Source organism: Euleptes europaea, chromosome 6 (assembly GCF_029931775.1).
Source record: "Euleptes europaea isolate rEulEur1 chromosome 6, rEulEur1.hap1, whole genome shotgun sequence".
NCBI lineage: Eukaryota > Metazoa > Chordata > Lepidosauria > Squamata > Sphaerodactylidae > Euleptes > Euleptes europaea.
This window is the reverse complement of record NC_079317.1, coordinates 104,353,607-104,373,112: the sequence shown is the minus strand read 5'-3', so window position 1 is coordinate 104,373,112 and position 19,506 is coordinate 104,353,607. Positions and strand designations below refer to the sequence as shown.

At 44.2% G+C, this 19,506-nt stretch overlaps 1 protein-coding gene across 1 annotated transcript in view; it reads right to left on the bottom strand.

Annotated features, from left to right (window-relative positions):
• Window positions 1-19,506, bottom strand: part of KDM2A (lysine demethylase 2A) — a 52,809-nt gene that overhangs the window by 10,438 nt on the left and 22,865 nt on the right. Inside the window, exons 8-11 of the mRNA XM_056852162.1 lie at window positions 16,515-16,668; window positions 15,932-16,047; window positions 5,736-5,862; window positions 4,806-5,203 (exon numbers count right to left, since the gene is read on the bottom strand). Coding sequence (XP_056708140.1) covers window positions 4,806-5,203; window positions 5,736-5,862; window positions 15,932-16,047; window positions 16,515-16,668 — 795 coding nt within the window. The remainder of the gene's footprint in view (window positions 1-4,805; window positions 5,204-5,735; window positions 5,863-15,931; window positions 16,048-16,514; window positions 16,669-19,506) is intronic.

The following is a 19,506-nucleotide window of genomic DNA, read 5'->3' as shown; positions in this document are numbered from 1 at the left end:
AACAACTGCGAGATTAAGGTTTTCTGATTGATTCTTTATGCATGTAAAAACACTAAGAAAAATCATTTAGTTATCATTTATTTTTGTCCCAGTTTGTTATTTTACATACAATAGCAAGCTCTCACTCAATGTTTGATAGCGGATCATGGATCCACTTTAAAGATATCACGAGTGCAGTGTTTAATATGTATCTTTTACTTTAATTTTTTACTTTAACTAATTTTAAACAAAGTTATTTAACGGATATAAAATAACGAACTTAAAACCAAATTTATCCATTCTTTTAAAATACACTCACACACACACACACTTATCCAGTACCATTCTCCTCGGCAGCTGTTCCTCCGCCCTTCAAGAGAAGTCTGTGGGTGGAAGGAAGTGGCTGCCTTGGCTAGTCCGGCAGAACGTGTAGTCTCCAAGCCCCACCCTCTTCCCTACAGCTTATACTTGAGGAAAGGTCGGCATTTGAGGGCATGAAGACACATGCTTTACAGGGCAGAAGGGGAAACACTCTCTCCATTAGCCTGGGGCACTTTAGGGGTGGCTGCACAGGCATGCAAGCTCTGGGATGGAAACACCCAGCTCCACTACCTCCCACAAGGGGTGTTAGAAAAGCGGCCCCAAGGGAAAAAAAAGGGCATGCGCAGATTTGCACACTACACAACACCCGGAAAAATGTCCCTATTTCAACAGCCGAGTTAAGGAGGCCCCTGTAGTGCCTCTATATCAAATACCTTTCATACAACGGTCCCCGCCAAGCAACCACCAGATAAGCACACCCCACAGTGCTGGGACGGGAAAATCCCGTTGGCAAACAGCAGCAACAATCCTGCGGGAATGCGGGAAGCAGCTCGCTTCCTCGAGAACAATTCCACTCCCAGTTCTGAGCCGTGCGCCAAAGCGCCGTATCTGCCTGACCTTGCGTACTTCGTTCCGCTGAAGGTGCCGAGACTCTCAGAAACTTCCTCCGAGACCCTTTGTTTTCTATTAGGCCAAGTTACAGAGCTTGGGCTTCGATGTCTTTTCTCCGGTACACAATCTCCTCACAATCTTCCTTCACAAGAGAAGCCCCGAAGAGCTGATCATTCCTTAACTCTACCAGCCCAAGCAACTGCCCCGCCAGCAGCATGCTCCTTCCAGAACCCTTCAGCGGAAGCTTCCTGTGCCTGCAAACAATGCTGCTGCGTCACCCACATGCAGTTCCCAGCAATGCTTTGCAGCGGAAGATGGCAGAAAAGAAAAAGAGGCCGAGAAAGCAAGCGAGGCAACGTACCGGAGGGCAGAGCCGTTCTGCTGCAGAGTTGGGGAGGGGGGGGGGCGTACCAAGCCATTGGCTGACTGCTGATTGGTCAGAATGACAGCCCAGGCCGACTCTTCTCCCCTCCCCCAACACTACTGCAATTGGAGAATCCTGGGCCAGCCCCCCCCCCGGAGTATGGCAGACTTTTAGAGAACAGAACAGAAAGCTTAACTCTATGCTGCAGTTTGCCGTGCTTCTCTATCCCCCCCCCATTTGCCCTTGTCTCGCTATTTTCTTCAGCAATTCCTGCTTAATAACAATGTCGCTGTGTGAACACCCACATTGACATTTCTTACTTTGGTCACATGCCCACATCTCCATGCCCTGGAGCAGCTGAGAGATGGAAAGACTCATTTCTGTTGTAACAGCCATTCAATGTATTTGAAATGTCGATATGATGATACAGTTTCCAGCAACCTAGGAAAGCTTAATGCTTCATAAATGTAACTAATCTAAGCAATAGCTTCTCTGTTCTTCAGTGTCTCTCACATGGACATCTTGGAAGTTTCAAAATTCAGTACACTAGTAAGCTTGCGAAACCAAGTATCAGAAGACAGGTAAGCAAACAAATATACCAGCCAAACAAGTATTACTGGATGATGTGTTGCATTACTGGTTAGTTAAGAGCTAACTATCCTGTTAGAACCCTCTCCTACAAACGAACAGATAAGCAAAGCATCATGCCTATGCATTTATACTGCAATAGCACAACATAACATAATGTGTCATAACTTCCTTGGACCTTACAAACACCAGCCTCTGATGCTGAAGTACAGAGTAGCCCATGAAACAGTCCTAAGGCAGGATTATATCTTGCTGCAAATCCAGAGAATTCATATAAACATCTTGCAGAGGCTTGAGACAAAGGAACTTCTTGTAAATACTACAGCTTACAATAGTTTGGCTATCTTTGCCAGAGGCTTGTAATTGCAAGCACCCCCTCTTTTATTCACACAAGCCATAGTTTGCTTGTAAATTAGAATGAAACCAGTTTGAAGTTTATGCAATTTGTGAGGACCACAGTTTTCATCCAAGAGCTAACCATATTTGTGGTAACAAGGAAGCAAAGGACAGAGGAGAGAATGCCTAAATCATGATTTGCTATTGTGTGGTTTATCTGAAACCTTTTTAACCCACACCACAAGCAAAAGTTTTTGGGGCAGTTTATGAAGGACTGAGGATAAAAACCAGATGAACAGAGTAATAACCATAAAACAATTTTTTAAAACCCAATAACATCAAGTTAGCGCAATGGATTTATACTTTTTTGCAGACCTTGATATAAATATGCCACAGAATTCTAATTAATGCTCACGAGATCACTAGGAAGCAGAGATTCTATATTCAGCTTTGTTTTCCGACTCCAAGGTAGTATTTAGGAATTGGTAGTCAAGAACTACTTTTGCATAAAGCCAGCTCCAATGAGCAGATGTTCAATTTGAGTGGCATCAATAAATATTTCCATGTCTTTTAAGACTCTAGGGTAATTTAGACACTAATTCAGGCTCAGTCAACTTTCCCCCTAGGAGATGTCAAATTACATCACATGTAGTATAGCACAAGATAAGCAAGTAAGAATGCCCAGCATCTTTAGAGGTGTGAGAAACTTGTACCTTTGTCATTCATATTCCTCCAAACTTAATTTCAGTCAGCTTACAATAAAGAAACAACCTTAAATTTTGCCTTTTGAGTTGGTCATTTCCCCGTCTTTATCCATTTATTTGAATCCAGAACATGTCGCATGATATCACACATGGTAGAGAGGAGCAATGGGGGATAAAGAGATGTAGATTGGGATGTAGATTACTGCATGATACAGCCAAAGTTAATGAAGGAGTGGATATGCTGTTACCTTCATCTGAATATGCAATTACATACAGATTACTATTAATTACCACATCTTAAGAACATAACATAAGAAAAGCCATGCTGGATCAGACCAAGTTCCATCTGTTCACACAGTGGCCAACCATGTGCTTCTAGGAAGCCCACAAACAAGACAACTGCAGCAGCATTATTCTGCCTGTGTTCCACGGTACCTAATATAACAGGCATGCTCCTCTAATACTGGAGAGAATAGGTATGCATCATGTCTAATATACAAGCCAAGCCTAGAATGATTTAGGGACTCCTAAAAGAGAATGAGTACCCAGCTTGCTGGGGGTAAAGGGAAGAGGACTGGGGAAGGCACTGGCAAACCACCCCGTAAACAAAGTCTGCCTTGTAAACGTCAGGATGTGACGTCACCCCATGGGTCAGGAATGACCCGGTGCTCACACAGGGGACCTTTACCTTTTTAAAAGAGAAGCAGCAGTCATACGACTGCATGATCATAATGCAGTTTCATATAGAAGGTTTGGATACACCTTTATTTTCCTCAGTATAAAAACTGCAGAGCAAAATATCAGATGCAAAGTACCATTAAAACGTGCAATGAAGTTGATGACAACCATCCCCATATATTGTAAATACGGTAGAGTCATGTATTTTATCTCCACTTCTCTTCAATCTATATGCAGAACATATCATAAGGAAAAATGTCGATGAAGGCAGAGTGAAAATTGGTGGAAGGAACGTTAATTGGAGATATGCAGATGACACCACATTACTGGCAGAAAATAGTGAACACTTGAAATGACTACTGCTGAAGGTTAAAGCAGAAAGTGCTAAAGTAGGATTACAGTCAAACATCAAGAAGACAGAAGTACACAACTTTAAAGATGATGGTGAAGAGAAGAAGAAATTTAAATTGTTCAACATTTTCTATTCCTTGGCTCCATCATCAACTAGAAGAGAGACTGTAGAAGAGAGACTGCAACCAAGAAATCAGAAAGAGATTGAGAATGTGAAGGGCAGCCATGAAGGAGCTAGAAAAGATTCTTAAGTATAAGGAGGGGTCATTGGAGACCAAGATCAAGTTAATTCATGCTATAGTATTCCCAAGATTCTCCCTAGAAGTTAAAATGACTAAACTGAGGCTATTGTACTTTGGTCACATCATGAGAAGACAAGAGTCATTAAAAAAGACAATAATACCAGGAAAAGTTGAAGGCAGCAGGAAAAGATGAAGACCCAACATGAGACGGATTGACTCTATAAAGGAAGCCATGGCCCTTAGTTTGCAAGACCTGAGCAAGGCTGTTAATGATAGAACATACTGGAGGACATTAATTCATAGGGTTGCCATAAGTCAGAAGTGACTTGATGGCACTTAACACATACACATGTTGGATAGCTTTGTAAAAACTGATGAACACACAAATGCAAACAAATGCCACGAGGAAGTCATGCTAATATGTTACAGCAAACACAAACAGACTTGTAACACCTATTTTTGCCCAACACATCTGAATCAACCTCAAAGAGAAGCTAAAACAAGACAAAATCCCTTGGACTGCACTGGTCTAAACCACAGCTCACATAGGAAAACATCATTGGGCTAGATACATTCACATGGCTAGCACACTATAGAAAAATTAAAAGCAACTGTGTCTTTGCTTCATACCTTAACGTCAGCAATCAGGGCGTCCTCATCCTCAATGCCAGTTGGTACACACTTCTTGTGCAGAGGCAAAGATTCCAACTTGTCTACAAGACAGCACAGACCCTCGAGTTCAAACTGTGTCAGATGTATCTTGTTGCCCTTATGAGGGCTGTTGCTGTGGGAGTCCCAGGCCTGGCCATTGTGAGAGCCTCGGCTGGACTCAGAGTCCATGGACATAGTCCTCTTAAGACCTGGCAAATTCCGGCAGCTTCTACCTAGCTCCTCATAGTCTAGGTTAGCACCATTGGCCACAGGGCTAGTGAGTATTGATCGTCTGGTGACTGGACGCCTTGATTCCTTTCCTGCTTCTGCATCGTCTTCATCTATGTTTCCAGACTCTGAGCTACACAGCTCCATATCTGACAGTAAAGAGAATAACAATGAGATCAAATGTCTGCCTCTGTGACAATTTTAAAAGGAACTGAGGTATTTCTGCATTTGTACTATTCACCCAGCAGCAACAGCACTGGAGAAAACACATGCATAAACAAATGTACATGTTACAGTGCTCTGCTGTTTGTCTTGGGAAAACATTTGTGCTATAGCAGCTGGGGTCCATTTGCCATTCAACTGCCAAATGGAGGCAATTTCTATTCATCCTAGACTACTAGAAAGTACCTAACTATATTGTCTGCTTTCTGGTACTATCCTGATGAAGAACAACTGCTTCTTCAAAGTTAACAGTATACCTCAGTGAAGCAACACCAGCTAGCACATAAAGGACATGTGGGCTCACAGGACAATCTTTTTACTAAAATGAGAAGGTGTTTTAGAGCAAAGGAGGAAATGACTCTCCTTATTCCAACATCAATCTTGAAGGCTTTTCAGTAGAGGAGAGAAAGAGTTCTCGGATTTCACAGGAGCAAAAAGGTGAAAAATAGCAGCTCTTACCCATGCTGAGTGATTCCTTTTGAAAGTCCTTAGTCAGGTGGGAATGGCTGGTGATGCAGTACACATAGCGTTCTAGTACATACCAGCACATTTCATAATAAAAGGGATACCGAAACTTATTTGGGACCTGTCAAGGAGTAAGGGAAGATAAGATCTAGTCAAAGAAAGGCTGTTACATACTTTCACCAGTTCATCACATTGGGGAGATAAGAGGGGCTTGGATCTCACAGTAAATCTCTGTTAACAGAAGGCATTTTTGACAGTGCAACAGGACTTCCTTGCCTCACCCCAGATCCTGCAGCCTGAAAGCTGGAGGTCTGCAGTGGGAAGATTTATTGTGGGATTTGGGCCACTGCAAGCATACAAAAAAGTTGAACAGCAGTTTAATCAATGAATACTGGTAGCTAATATTTTATTCTGCTGTATCCTTAAGTAAAACCACTGATTACTTTCTAGTCCTCTGGTAAGGTTGCTGATTTCAGTAATCAGTGAAACATCAGTTTTTTTTTAAAAAAAGTTTTAAAGAGTCCAGTGAAAGTACAGACTTGTCAGCCTAACTCCTGTCTGAGATAAACTGGTAGCAATCCCTAAAATTAGAATTATTCAACAGATAAACAAAACAAAACAAAAAACAAAGCATCGTTTTTGCAAAGACAAGTCACATCATCAACCTTTTAATTTTTTCTGTAATTGCCAAGTATGCAGGTAGGGACTAAACTAATATATATTACTTAATTTGATTTCTGAAAAGCTTTTTCAAAATCTCTTTTACAAAAGTTTAGCAAATCTAGAATAAGACAATTTGTAACTGGTTGAACAAGCGGAGTGGAAGAAGAAACTGACAGTGTCTGCAAAGGAGAAGCAAGCAGTATGATCTTCCAATGATCTATACTGGTTCAGCAGTATTGTGTATAAATGATCTACACTTAGGTACAGACAGGGAAGTAGGCAAAGTTTGGATGACACCAAAATTTCAGGACAGTGAAATGCCAAACCAATGGAAAAGCTTGAAGAGGATCTGTTTATACCAGTGAGTAAAATAGGTAAAGGTCCCCTGTGCAAGCACCGGGTCATTCCTGACCCATGGGGTGACGTCACATCCTGACGTTTTCTAGGCAGAATTTGTTTATGGCAGGGATGGGGAACCTCAGGCCCGGGGGCCGTATGCGGCCCCCGAGGACGTTTTTTGTGGCCCTCGGGAGCTCCGGGCCCTGCCACGGAGGTGGGGCGGAGGGCGGCCCTCCCCGAGGATGTTCCTGGGGCCGCAGCTTACAGAGGCGCTGCAGTGCCCTTTGGACCTCCTCTCGCCAACTGTCTGCTGTTGGTCAGCGAGAGGGGAGGGGGACGCTTCCCCCAAGGCTGCCCCCTACAGCCGCAACGTGCAGGAACACTGTGGCACATAGTAAGCCCTTCTCGCTGACTGTCGGCTGTTGAGAAGTGAGGGGGGGAAGAGGCCGACGGCTCCTGGATGCAGAGCATGCATGCGGGAGCCAATCGGGCTTCAGGGGGGCCTTTTATGGACTCTGGGGGGGGGAGGGCACGGAGACTGGGGCCCAGTCGCTCGGGGCTCCATGTGCCGCAGGGTGTGTGTGTGGAGGAGGCTTTGCTCTCTTTTCGTCCTCTTTTTCTGTCACTCTTTCTCTTTTATCTCCCTCTCTTTCTCCCTCTTTTTGTCTCCCTTCATCCTTTTCTTTCTTTCCCTCCGTCTTTTTCTTTCTTTCTCCCCCTCTCTCCATTTCTTTCTCCCTCCCTTTTCCTCTTTCTCTGTTTTCCTTCCTCCCTTGCTGCGCCCCCCTGGCGCCTCATTTGCTAGGGCCCACTCCTGGCTGCCCTCCTGCCTGGGAGGGGGGGAACGGGGGTGACCTGCAGGCCTTCTCTGTGACCTCCCCTGGGGTTGCCAACCTCCAGGTGGTGGCTGGAGACTTGGCAACCCTAGCCTCTCCCCCCCACCAGGAAATCTACACCTGGTATGGCCCCCGAATGATGTTATAAATGTGCAAATGGCTCTTGGCAGGAAAAAGGTTCCCCACCCCTGGTTTACGGGGTGGCCAGTGCCTTCCCCAGTCATTTACCCCCAGCAAGCTTTACCCCAGCAAGTCATTTACCCCCAGCAAGCTCATTTTACCGACTTCGGAAGGATGGAAGGCTGAATCAACCCTGAGCCGGCTACCTGAAACCAACTTCCGTCGGGATCCAACTCAGGTCGTCAGCAGAGTTTGGACTGCAGTACTGCAGTTTTACCACTCTGCGCCAAGGGGCTCTTACACCAATGAGTAGGCAACAGAAAATACATGAGATTCAGCATAGACTGTACACTGGGACAAAGGTACACTTAGGCGATCTGAATTATCTGCAACTACCTAGTATAGATTCTGAGGTTAGTGGAAAAGCCACTGGAAGTGTCAACTCAGCATGCGCCAGAAATGGAAAATGTTATGTTGTCAATATTAGGCAAGGGACTAAAAAAACATCCTCTTTCATTGTTTATTTAATGGCCCATCTTGTGGACTGTATTCACTCACTCTGTGTAATCCTCCTTGAATCCAAGTGAGAATGGTGAAATATAAACAATGTAAATTATGTAATTGTTATACTGTTACATAAACCTATGGCATGAACACATTTAGAATACAGACCATGATAGCTAAACAGAATTATCATATTCAGGCAGAGAACTATACCAGCAATTTCTAACTGGACTGATATAGCCCTGGGGCCATCCATGAAACTCAGGGGGCAAATAAGGAAAATTTAGGATTTTAAGTAACTCATTCTCTCAACTTGTGACTGCTTCTGGTAACTACAGAGAAGAGCTTTATATTGGTTACTCTACACTGAGAATTATATCCCAGATTTCTCCCCTGGGCCCTTAAAGTTGCACAAAGCAAATAGGAATCTAACCTAACATTAAGGTATTAGCTAATGGTCATTAGACACAAGGATCTCATCAAATCTGAGGTCTGTACATCATATGCTCATCAATATATCTAATTCTCAACATGGCCAAATCTGTATATACTTAAATCTGGAAACTGGAGCCATGAACAGATAAGACAAGCCTAAGAAAAGCCCCAGGTTTGTAGAAATATTTGAAATACATAAAAAACCTAAACAAAACAAATCACTGGGGGGGTTAACTCCCCGCAAATAACAGAAGCAGCACCTGTAGCTTTACTAAACAAATGCTCTACAACAGTACTGCCAGTTGAAGCCTTGGTTTCTATCAGTAAAAGGCAGGGATAGGGAGCAGGGCCACACCCAGTAGCAATCTTGCATGACTCACTCAGGCCTGGCTGTTTGCTATTGTTCACCCTACAAAAGCCAGTGTTGCATAGTGGTTAAGAGTTACAGACTAGGAGGAGATTTGATTCACAACTCTGCGGTAGAAGCTCTGGGTAACCTTGGGTTAGTCATACGCATTCAGCCTAACCTACCTCACAGGGTTGTTGTGAGGATAAAATGGAAGACAGAATGATGTTGCTTTGGGCCCCCATTGTGGAGAAAGGTGGGATAAAAATGATGTAAATAATATAGCTGAAGATGGGGGGGGCAGATAAAAGGTAGATTGGTTGGTAGGTGGGATAGAAAGAAGTAAGCAGGGTAAGGTGAGGATATGGGGTTTTGCCAGGAAGAGGGAAAGATAAAATAGTATGGGGAGTGGGATATAAGGAAAAATGAGGTGCCCTATGCATGTCCACACTATGCAACTGGACCCAGTTGAGCAGTCTGCATTGCACAACTTTGCTAGACTTTTCCCAGGAAAAGGCTGCCCTGGTATCAAAAGAGGGAAACCGGGGGAGGGGGGATAAAGCTAAGTTTGGCTGGTGGGTGGGAAGGACAGAGGGAAGCAATAAAAGGGGAGAAGGAAGGGAAACAGGAAATTGGTATCACTGATAAAGAAACATGATTCTTATGGTCTCTATCCTTACCACCATGATGGAACACACATTGATATTTGCAAAATTCCCTTGTAATCAATATGCTTTGACCTTCTTGCTATAACACATGTTAAGCATCGTTCAGAATAACTGGAGGGGAGGGTAACTGGCAAGATGGACACTTACAATTAACCTTCTTTGCTGGCCCAAGTTTATGTTTTTCTATAGTTTGAGAACGAAACCTTGGCTTACCTGTGAAGGTTCCTTCTACACTGAGGGAGGAGTACATCTTCATCAGCGGGTTTTGTCGTTCCCATGCTCAGGGAGGCAGGATCCAAAAAACCTTTGCTTCCTGTCACATGTGCTAGGACCGCCCTCTGATATCCAATTCGAGGACTTCCATAGCAGAATTTTTAAAAACAGAAAGACAGACGTGCACCCAAAAGAACAAGGAGCAGCCATTGCAAAAAACACAGCTTAAAACCAAGAATTAGTAACAAGTAGAACATGAAAATACTTTATTCTAATTCCCCTTATTTATTATTCCTATATGTAAAGTATTGTTTTACCATTTTTTATTATTTTTTTAAATTCAGCTTTATCTGGACACTTGACATTCTTCATCTTGATCCATTCTTCATCCTGGGCGGGCAAGATGTACTCCTCCCTCAGTGTAGAGGGAACCTTCACAGGTAAGCCAAGGTTCCATTCTCCCACTGAGTTCGGAGTATATCTTCATCAGCGGGATCTTCAAAAGCTGACGTTCACTGGGAGGGAGTCTTCATTGAATATTTGATACAACGTTCTGGAGGACTCTCCTGCCGAATGCCGCGTCGGATGAAGAATAGGCAGTTATCTTGTAGTGTCTTATGAACGTAGAAGGGCTCGACCAGATCGCAGCCTTACAAATTTCTTCCATGGATGCATGGCCATCAAATGCTGCTGAAGTAGCGGCGCTGCGGACTGAGTGAGAGGTAATTCCTAACGGCACTGGTATGTTGCTAAATTGATAGCACAGCTGGATACAATGTTTGATGCACTTGCTGATAGCTGCCTTTGACATTTTGCAACCTTTATTGGGTGATGAAATAAAAACGAATAAAGACTCAGAGCGCCAGAAAGGTTCCGTCCTTCTCAAAAAGATGCGTAAAGCTCTTTTCATGCCCAGAGTGTGCCAGTTCTTCTCCTTCGGATGAGAAGGGTGAGGGCAAAAGGATGGAAGATGGAGTTCCTGTTGTCTATGGAACTTAGAATTAACCTTCAGGATAAAGGCCGGATCTGGACGTAGTACTACTTTATCCGCGTGGAAGACGTAGAGGCTTTTTCTAGATGACAAAGCTGCCAGTTCCGACACCCTTCTAGCTGATGTAACAGCCGTGAGGAAGAGAACTTTCATCCTAAGGTGACCCAGGGAAGCCTCCAGTAAGGGTTCAAATGGGTGTCGAGTCAGAGCCTAGAGTACCACGTGAAGTCTCCAAGTCGGAAATCTATGAATTGTCGGAGGAGAGATGGCCGAGGCTCCTTTCAAGAAAGTGACTATGTGGGGATGCCTTGACGTTGGGTAACCATCCAGTTGGGAACAACCGTCACAATCGCCGTCACCTGTCGTGTGAGAGTAGATGCCTTCAGCCCTTAAGCTAATCCCTCCTGAAGAAAGTCAAGCAAGTTGCCAGTGGAAATGGTCAATGGATCAGTATGTTTTCTCCTGCACCATCTAGCGAAGGCCTTCCAGGAAAAATTGTATATGCGCCTGGTGGATTGTTTCCTGGCTTCCAACATGGTGTCGACGACCTCTGAGGTATAGCCCATCTCTAGCAACCTTGACCTTTCAAGAGCCAGGCGGTCAGCTTTAACCAGGCTGGATCTGGGTGTACTAAGGGGCCCTGTTGGAGAAGGTCCTGGACTGGAGGTAGGGACCATGGCTCCTGGATCGATAGCTCTCTCAGTGTCGCAAACGAAGGTCGTTGGGGCCATCAAGGGGCTATGAAGATGACCAGGGCCCTCTCTTGTCTGATTTTTCGTAGAGCTTTGGAGATCACTGGTAGAGGTGGAAATGCATAAAGGAGACCCCGTGGCCACGGGGACAACTGTCTATTCCCTCGGCCCTTGGATGCATAAATCTTGACAGGAACCTTGGAAGCTGGTGATTTTCGCCTGTTGCGAAGAGATCCACAATGGGTCTTCCAAATTTCTGTTATTTGAAGGAAGGTCTCTCTCTTCAAGGACCACTCCCCCTCGTCCACCTGCTGCCGGCTAAGCCAATCTGCCTGCTCGTTTAGTACTCCTTTTATGTGCTCTGCCCTGATGGATGCCAAGTGAGCCTCTGCCCAATTCAGAATTGTCATGGCTTCTACATGAAGGGAGGAGGAACGAGACCCGCCTTGCTTGTTTATGTAAGCTTTTGCTGAAACATAGTCCGTTCTCAGCAGGACGTGACTGTTCTCGATTCTTGGCTGAAACTATCAAGGCTTTCTGGACTGCCCGTAACTCTAGCCGATTTATGTGGAGATGACTCTCTTCCGGTGTTCAACGACCCTGTGCTACTTGTTGCTGCAGAATCGCCCCCCAGCCTTACAAGCTGGCATCAGTGAAAATCTGGATCGTGCAGATTGGGAGATAGTTCTGGCCCTTGGCTAGGTTGTGGGACCTGGTCCACCACCTTAAGCGGTCCTTCACTTGTCTCGGGACGGTGAGGCGTGGGTTCCTCTTTTGAGTTATCTGCAGTTGAAATGGCTTGAGAAACCATTGCAGGTCCCTCATGTGGAGGCAAGCCCATGGCACAATCCCTATGCATGCCACCATTTTCCCCTGCAGTCTGACTAAGGACGACAGGCCGGAGGATTTGGAAAAAATCACTGTCCTTGTCAACTTGACAATGGAGGAAATCTTGTCCGGCGGAAGAAAGACTGTATATTCTGGTTCGTATCTATGAACACCCCCAGGTGATGGATGAACTGGAACGGAGAGAGGGTGCTCTTGATCCAGTTTACCAGGAAACCATGGAGTTCTAGAGCCCGGAGGACGGTCTCCGTGTGCTGTAAGGATAGTTGTTCTGAAGGAGCGCTCACCAGGTATCGTCTAAATATGGGAAGACGTGGATCCCTGCCTCTCTCAGGTGAGCCACCAACGTCACCAGGACCTTGGTAAAGACCCTTGGGGCCGATGAGAAACCAAACAGGAGGGTGATTGAGATGATAGTGATTGAGATGATAGTGACTGAGGTTGTACGCAAAGCGGAGAAACTTTCGGTGCTCAGGGTAGATGGGGATGTGTAAATACGCTTCCGTCAGGTCTATCGACGTCAGAAACACTTGGGGACAGACTGCCTCTATGATGGACCTGAGTGTCTCCATCCTGAAACGTTTGAGCTGGATAAATTTGTTGACGTGCTTTAGATTTAGGATTGCGCGCCAATCTGTTTCTCTTCGGAACGGTAAAGAAAACGGAGTATACCCCGGGGCACCGTTCTGTCTGGGGGACTGGTTCGATGGCCCTGATTTGAAGCCTGTGGTCTATGGCTGCTTGATTGCGGGCTATCTTGTCCAGTTTGGAAGAGGAGGGGGAGAGAAAGAAGCAGTTTGGGGGGATTTGCATAGTTCTAGGCTGTATCCCTCCTGAATAATCTTCTGCACCCAAGTGTCTGGGTGAAGGGAGTCCCAGCTATTGGCAAAAAGCTGGAGTCTTCCCTCACTGGACTGTCCCAGCAGTCATTGTTTCCTGGGTTTCTTGCTAAATCTGTTGGACTTGTCCAAGTGTTGTTGTGGCTGGAATCCCTTGTTAAATCTGGGGCCCTTGCGAAAGGATCCTCTTCCAGAATTCCAGTTGTTCCTTCTGTTGTCTGCTCTGCCCCTTGCCAGGGTGTGAGAGGTTCGGAAGGGACGAAAGGAAGAAGAGTAAGAGGTCTTACCTTCTTTCCTTATATATTTTGGCAAGGCCTTTTTCTTGTCTTTTGTCTCAGCTAGTATGTCCTCTAGTTTAGAGCCGAAGAGCCGGTCACCCTCGAATGGGTATCCCAACAGGATGGATTTGGAACCGAAGTCAGCTGACCAGGACAGGAGCCAAAGTGCCCTCCTAGAAATAGAGGAAACTGCCAGTGCCCTGGCCGACATAGTCATGGAATCAAGTGTGGCGTCCACCATAAAATTTACTGCTTTCAGAACTCTGTTAAGACCACTCAGAACCCTTTTATTGTCTTGTGGAGTCAGGTCAATTATTTTTCTGATCCTCATGATGGATGCTCGAGCCACCAATGCTGCCGTAGCCGATGCTTGTATGGATACGGCCTAAGCCTCATGGACCTTTTTGATAGCATAATCAGCATTTCTATCTAGAGGGTCCCTGATGTTGCCAGCCCCATCCTCAGAAAGTAAGCCGGTGGATTGCAGAGCAGCGACTGGTGCTTCAACTAAGGGAACCTGAAGGAGGTTAGCAGCTCGGGACTCTAGATTATACATTCTTCTAACAGCAGTGGGGAGCTGTCTGTTAGAGAGGCTTCTCCCATTCATTTTTGAGAAGGTTCATAGTATTCAGGAAAAGGCACAGCCCGGGTATGGGTCCTCAGTATGGTGAAGAATTCCTTCATGCCCCTAAACTTAGCCTTACTTTTGGAAGCCTCTGAGTCCTCATCCTCATGAAGATCTAAGGCTGCCAATACCTTGCTCAGGAACGCCTGATAATCTTCCCTGGCAAATAACCGGGATTGTTGATCCTGATTTTGAGTCTCCTCCCCCTCCTTGTCTTCTCCTGAGGAGAACTCGCCCTCTTCTCTATAGCCAAAAGAGGGAGAAGGGGACCTGTTCCTGCTGGAAGAGGACAATGGTGCCTGCCTTGCTGCCTTAGTTGGCCAGGCATGGCGTGTGTCGCTGGAGCATTCCCCACATTCTAATTCCGAGTGGATGGAAGCCCTGGAACCCGGGGATGAGGCTCTGGATCTTGTGACGTCCCCACAAGAATGGTCGCTAATTTGGGCAAACTCCTCTCTTAATGCCTGCCGCATTAAATTTATCCGACTTAAGTTGCCCCCCCCTTCCGCAATTAAAAAATGAGCATTTTCAACACTACCTGAGGTAGTCCCAGTCGCATGAACTCCAGAGGAGCCGGCATCACTGGGATCAAGTTCACCCTCGTAACCTCTAGAGGCCGAACGGGGAGTTGTGGCGGCCATCTTGTCCATGGGCGTCTTTTTTGCACCGTTTTGAACGACTCCCGGCTGGAGGCTCCATTTTTGTGCCTCCGCCTGCAAATCGGGCCAATTTGCCCGTTTTTCTCCTTCACGGCTCTTGGATGCCGCTAGGGAAAGCTTCAGGGGGAAAAGGAGTCCTTCAACGTGCTCCTCGTCTCCTGACATTAATTCCTCTGAAGCCCTATCTCCACTCTCAGACATATTGTAAATGGAGGAGGGGGGAGGGGAGGGAAGGGGGAGACAGAGGCAACACGAGGGAAAACAGTAGATACAAGTGGAAAAGGCTGCTGGGTGCACACAGACCAAGATTAGGACTAAGAAAAAACACAGAAATAAAGTTAGACAGGAATAATTATTGAAGTGCAAAGGCTAGGAAAGAAGGTTTGCTACAGAGCTAACCACAAATGCTGCTTCTCCCTCTAAGGCATGAAGAGAAGTGGATATCAGAGGGCGGTCCTAGCATATGTGACAGGAAGCAAAGGTTTTTTGGATCCTGCCTCCCTGAGCATGGGAACGACAAAACCCGCTGATGAAGATGTACTCTGAACTCAGTGGGAGAATGTTGAATTTATTCTGTTGTAAATAATTAGTAGCAACTCAACTGCTTATTAGTCCAAGTGCTCTAATGCAATATTACCTTGGTCAAGGATTACCGTAAGCACAGCTAGAATATGAAAGTACAGAACACCAGAAAGTCCATCAACACATTTTCCAAGTATGAACTAGTGCATGCCTGTATCCCCTTAGACTTAAAGCAATATACTATATAACAGCACATGCTCCTCAGAACATTTTTTAAATCTCCTTTTTCCTCAGTCTAAGCAAGGAAGGGCCATAGCTCAGTGGAAGAGCATCTGCTTGGCATGCAGAAGGTCCCAGGTTCAATCCCCGGCATCTCCAGTTAAAGGGACTAGGCAAGTAGGTGATGTGAAAGACCTCTGCCTGAGACCCTGGAGAGCTGCTGCCAGTCTGAGTAGACAATACTGACTTTGATGGACCAATGGTCTGATTCAGTAGAAGGCAGGTTCATGTGTTCAAAGAGCAAAGAAAAACTGGTAATTCTATATGGAGGTACAAGTCTTGCTCTCAAACAAAAAAATTAATTATTGTTTGAAAAACTCTTTGAAAGTACTTACTCGTGTGCGATCTTCAATGCTATAGATCCGCAACTGCATTGGGATGTTGAAGCTATGCAGAAAGTTACCACCAAAAACCAGGGTGTCCGTAGGAGTGTATACTGCATGGATCCAACCTGAAGGAGAATCACTGCAGATTAGGTCCTTTATGCAGTTGCATAGTTAAGAGTCATACCTCCTAAAAGTTGATTTCTATCACTTCTAGCTTCAGATTCACGCTTTCAGAACCCAAAGCTGCCAATGGGCAGAGAAAGGGGATTTCCCTTAATCATAAGTCCTCCTAATGTTATTAAAACTACAGTGAGCTTCTACGTAAGGACTGTATATGGTTTTATTCAACAGTCAGGATGAAAAATGCTTTGATGTAGATTAGTGAATATGGGTTTTGTGGTTTCCTCATTTTCTACAGCTGACTGTATCCCATACCCTTGAATTCCCTCCAATGTAAATAAGATGCGTATGTAGCAGCCATCCTCACTATAACTAAATAGGGAACAGCTGCTTAAACTAAATATTGCCAATGTTAGCCACCAGAAACATCTTAGTAATACAACATTTAGAAGTTCTGTTTACATCCCCATACCTGAGGGTATGACAAAGGTATAGCCTTGCTTGAGCTCAATACGCTGACAATCTGACACCCGGTCACCAAGAAAAATGTCCCCTTGTTTCCCCGAGAGCAGCCAGTTTTCATATAACTCTAGGTTCTGAGGAGTGGGTGGGATTAACCAGAAGATCTGCAAGTCGAAAGAGACTGATTAAAGAGACCTTCCTAAATGAATACCTATTCATTGCCTAGGCTCAAAGTAATTTAAAGGAGCATTTTAACCACACAACTGATTTAAGGATAGTAATTTTAGTGAGACCTTTCTTTCAGCACATTAATTGCACCTCCATTGTGGTCATCATTATCTATTTGTCTCTAACTTCTCACAACCTCTGCTATTAATGCAGTCACTGGTATGGATGCTAAATGCTGAAAGGGTACTAACCCCTTTATTGCAAGAGGTAACGTCTCTGTTGTGAATAGTGTGGGGATTACTGTTCATGAGAAGTACAGAATGCCTTGATTAAGTGGTCAGTAATAATGTACAAATGAGAATAAAATCCCACACTGCAAAAGCAGTGCAGAGCCATTTCATTTCAGAAAAAACAAGCGTCACTGCTGCAGTTAGGTATGCCAAGAGTGAGCAGAGCACAGAGCAGAAGAGTAAAAAAACTCAAGCCATCATTAAAGAGACAGTGTGTGAAAACTTCATGGCCTGCATTTTGTAGCAGTCTCAGACTATGCCTGCATTTTGTAGCCACCTTATGATTCTTTCCAGTAGTAAGGAACAGAGTATGGCAACTTACATTCAACAAATGTATGCATTTACAGAGGAATTCTACTTCAAGATGTGATTGACACACTGCAAGTTACTTGCCGTTCATAATTAAATTTACTAGAGCCAAATAAGAATTATTGAAAATCACACTAAAAATAGCATTTATGCAGTTTCACAATGAAACAGGAATCTCTCAATTTAGCACTTTAAAAAAAATTATAAATATCATAAAGTGGAGAGTTATATGTAATCACACTAGTAAGACTCAAGAACAGGGGAAAATCTTCGTAAACCCTCTGGCCAGATAAAGGTAAACTCTGGTCCTCAAAGCCAGCGTGGTGTAGTGGTTAAGAGCGGTGGACTCTAATCTGGTGAACTGGGTTGGTTTCCCCGCTCCTACACATGAAGCCAGCTGTGTGACCTTGGGCTAGTCACAGTTCTCTCTGAACACTCTCAGCCCCACCTACCTCACAAGGTGTCTGTTGTGGGGAGAGGAAGGGAAGGCAATTGTAAGCTGGCTTGATTCTCCTTAAAAGGTAGAGAAAGTTGGCATATAAAAACAAACTCTTCTTCTCCTTCTCAATATGGTTCAAGAATTAATGATTTGTTGGACATGCAAGAAAGTTCAGAAATTTTGGCTACAAATTCATCAAGAAATGCAGAAAGTTTTAAGAATCAAATTTCCTTTGAACCCAGAAACTATGTTGCTAGGAATTGAGCCAGATGATTTGGACAGAAACCATAAAGAAATATTTGGCTACGGCGGCTAGACTAGTACTGGCAGCATCTTGGAAACAGGAGGATATTCCAGATTTGGAAAAGTGGCAACAAAAGATGGACAAATTTGCGGTGATGGCCAGACTGACCAGCTTGATGAAAGAGACGACTGAAGAATCCCAAAAGAAATGGGAATGTTATTTTGATTATGTTAAATGGAAAGGATAGATTGTTAGATATAAGAATCAGCTTAATAAATTCCTTCTATACTATATAGTAAATTTTATATCTAAAATGTAGAATATAAGAACAATGCATAAGATGTTTGAAATGTAAGATGAAATAGACTCCCCGAAGGAGTGCAAACTGTGTGAATGTATGTGTATGTTTGTTTTTTCTTGAAAATGTTAATAAAATATCTTTTTTTAAAAAAAGAATTAATGATTTGTTGTTGTTAGAGGAGAACCAATGTGGTACCTGACTAGGACCCAGGAGACCCAGGTTGAAATCTCCAGTTAGCCATGAAGATCTCTGGGTGGCTTTGGGCCAGTCACACTCTCTCAAGCCTGACCTGTTGTGAGGATAACATGAGGATGGAGGCAAGGGATATCACATATACCACCCTGACCTTCTCAGAGAAGAGCCAGGATATAGATAGGAGTAATCTTCAACCATGCCTTAGGTTTCTAGTGCAAAAAGGTTAAGCTATTGATGTTCCATATCTATACCACATCTACAATAAACCAAGAAAATACTGCTATTTCCTTATCCTTGGGAAGCCACAGAAACAAGCACCTCTAGTATACAAGAAATAAATGTGTACCAAACTATATTTCTGATATGGGGAAGATGGGGTGAGAAAAGACACCATGGACAGTCTAGTATGTTTGAGCATGCAACAATGGTAATGTTCAGACTTGTAATATACCCAACTACAAAAAAGCCCTGAAACCTCAATCACAAAATAGGAGTTGAAAGCAAGACTGACAAGACTGGAGAACTTGAAATATCACATCAAGATACTATTCCACAGCAGCCCTGAAGTTCCTCTCCTTCACCCTATAACAAAAACTCAAAGTTTTAAAGCAGATCACTAGACATGCTGACCTCTTGCCGTTTGTCTTATCTAAAACCATACCATTGAATTATCTACTCCTGTTGGAGATTTGGAAGCAACACTGATCAAGCACAATTTGATTAACTATTCCTACATTTCTTTTTCAATTGCTTATGTTAAATTAATTACACTATATAGGGAACCCTATTTGCAGAGTAAGATCTCATGGTTCTATGTTTGGATGTGCTAAAGGCCAGGTAATGAGCTGCATATTGCTCCCATGGTAATCTGAATAAAGAGTAATGAAATAGAAACCCCTCAACTGGCAGTGTGTGTTCAGAGCACAACAGAACCTGGTCCATACTGCTTTTTGCACTTCCTTCTTTCATATGCTCAGACTGAATCAGCTCTGAAGAAAGCAGAAGTAACCTTATGATTCACAGGGTTAGAAATTATATGATCACAATGAAGACAAA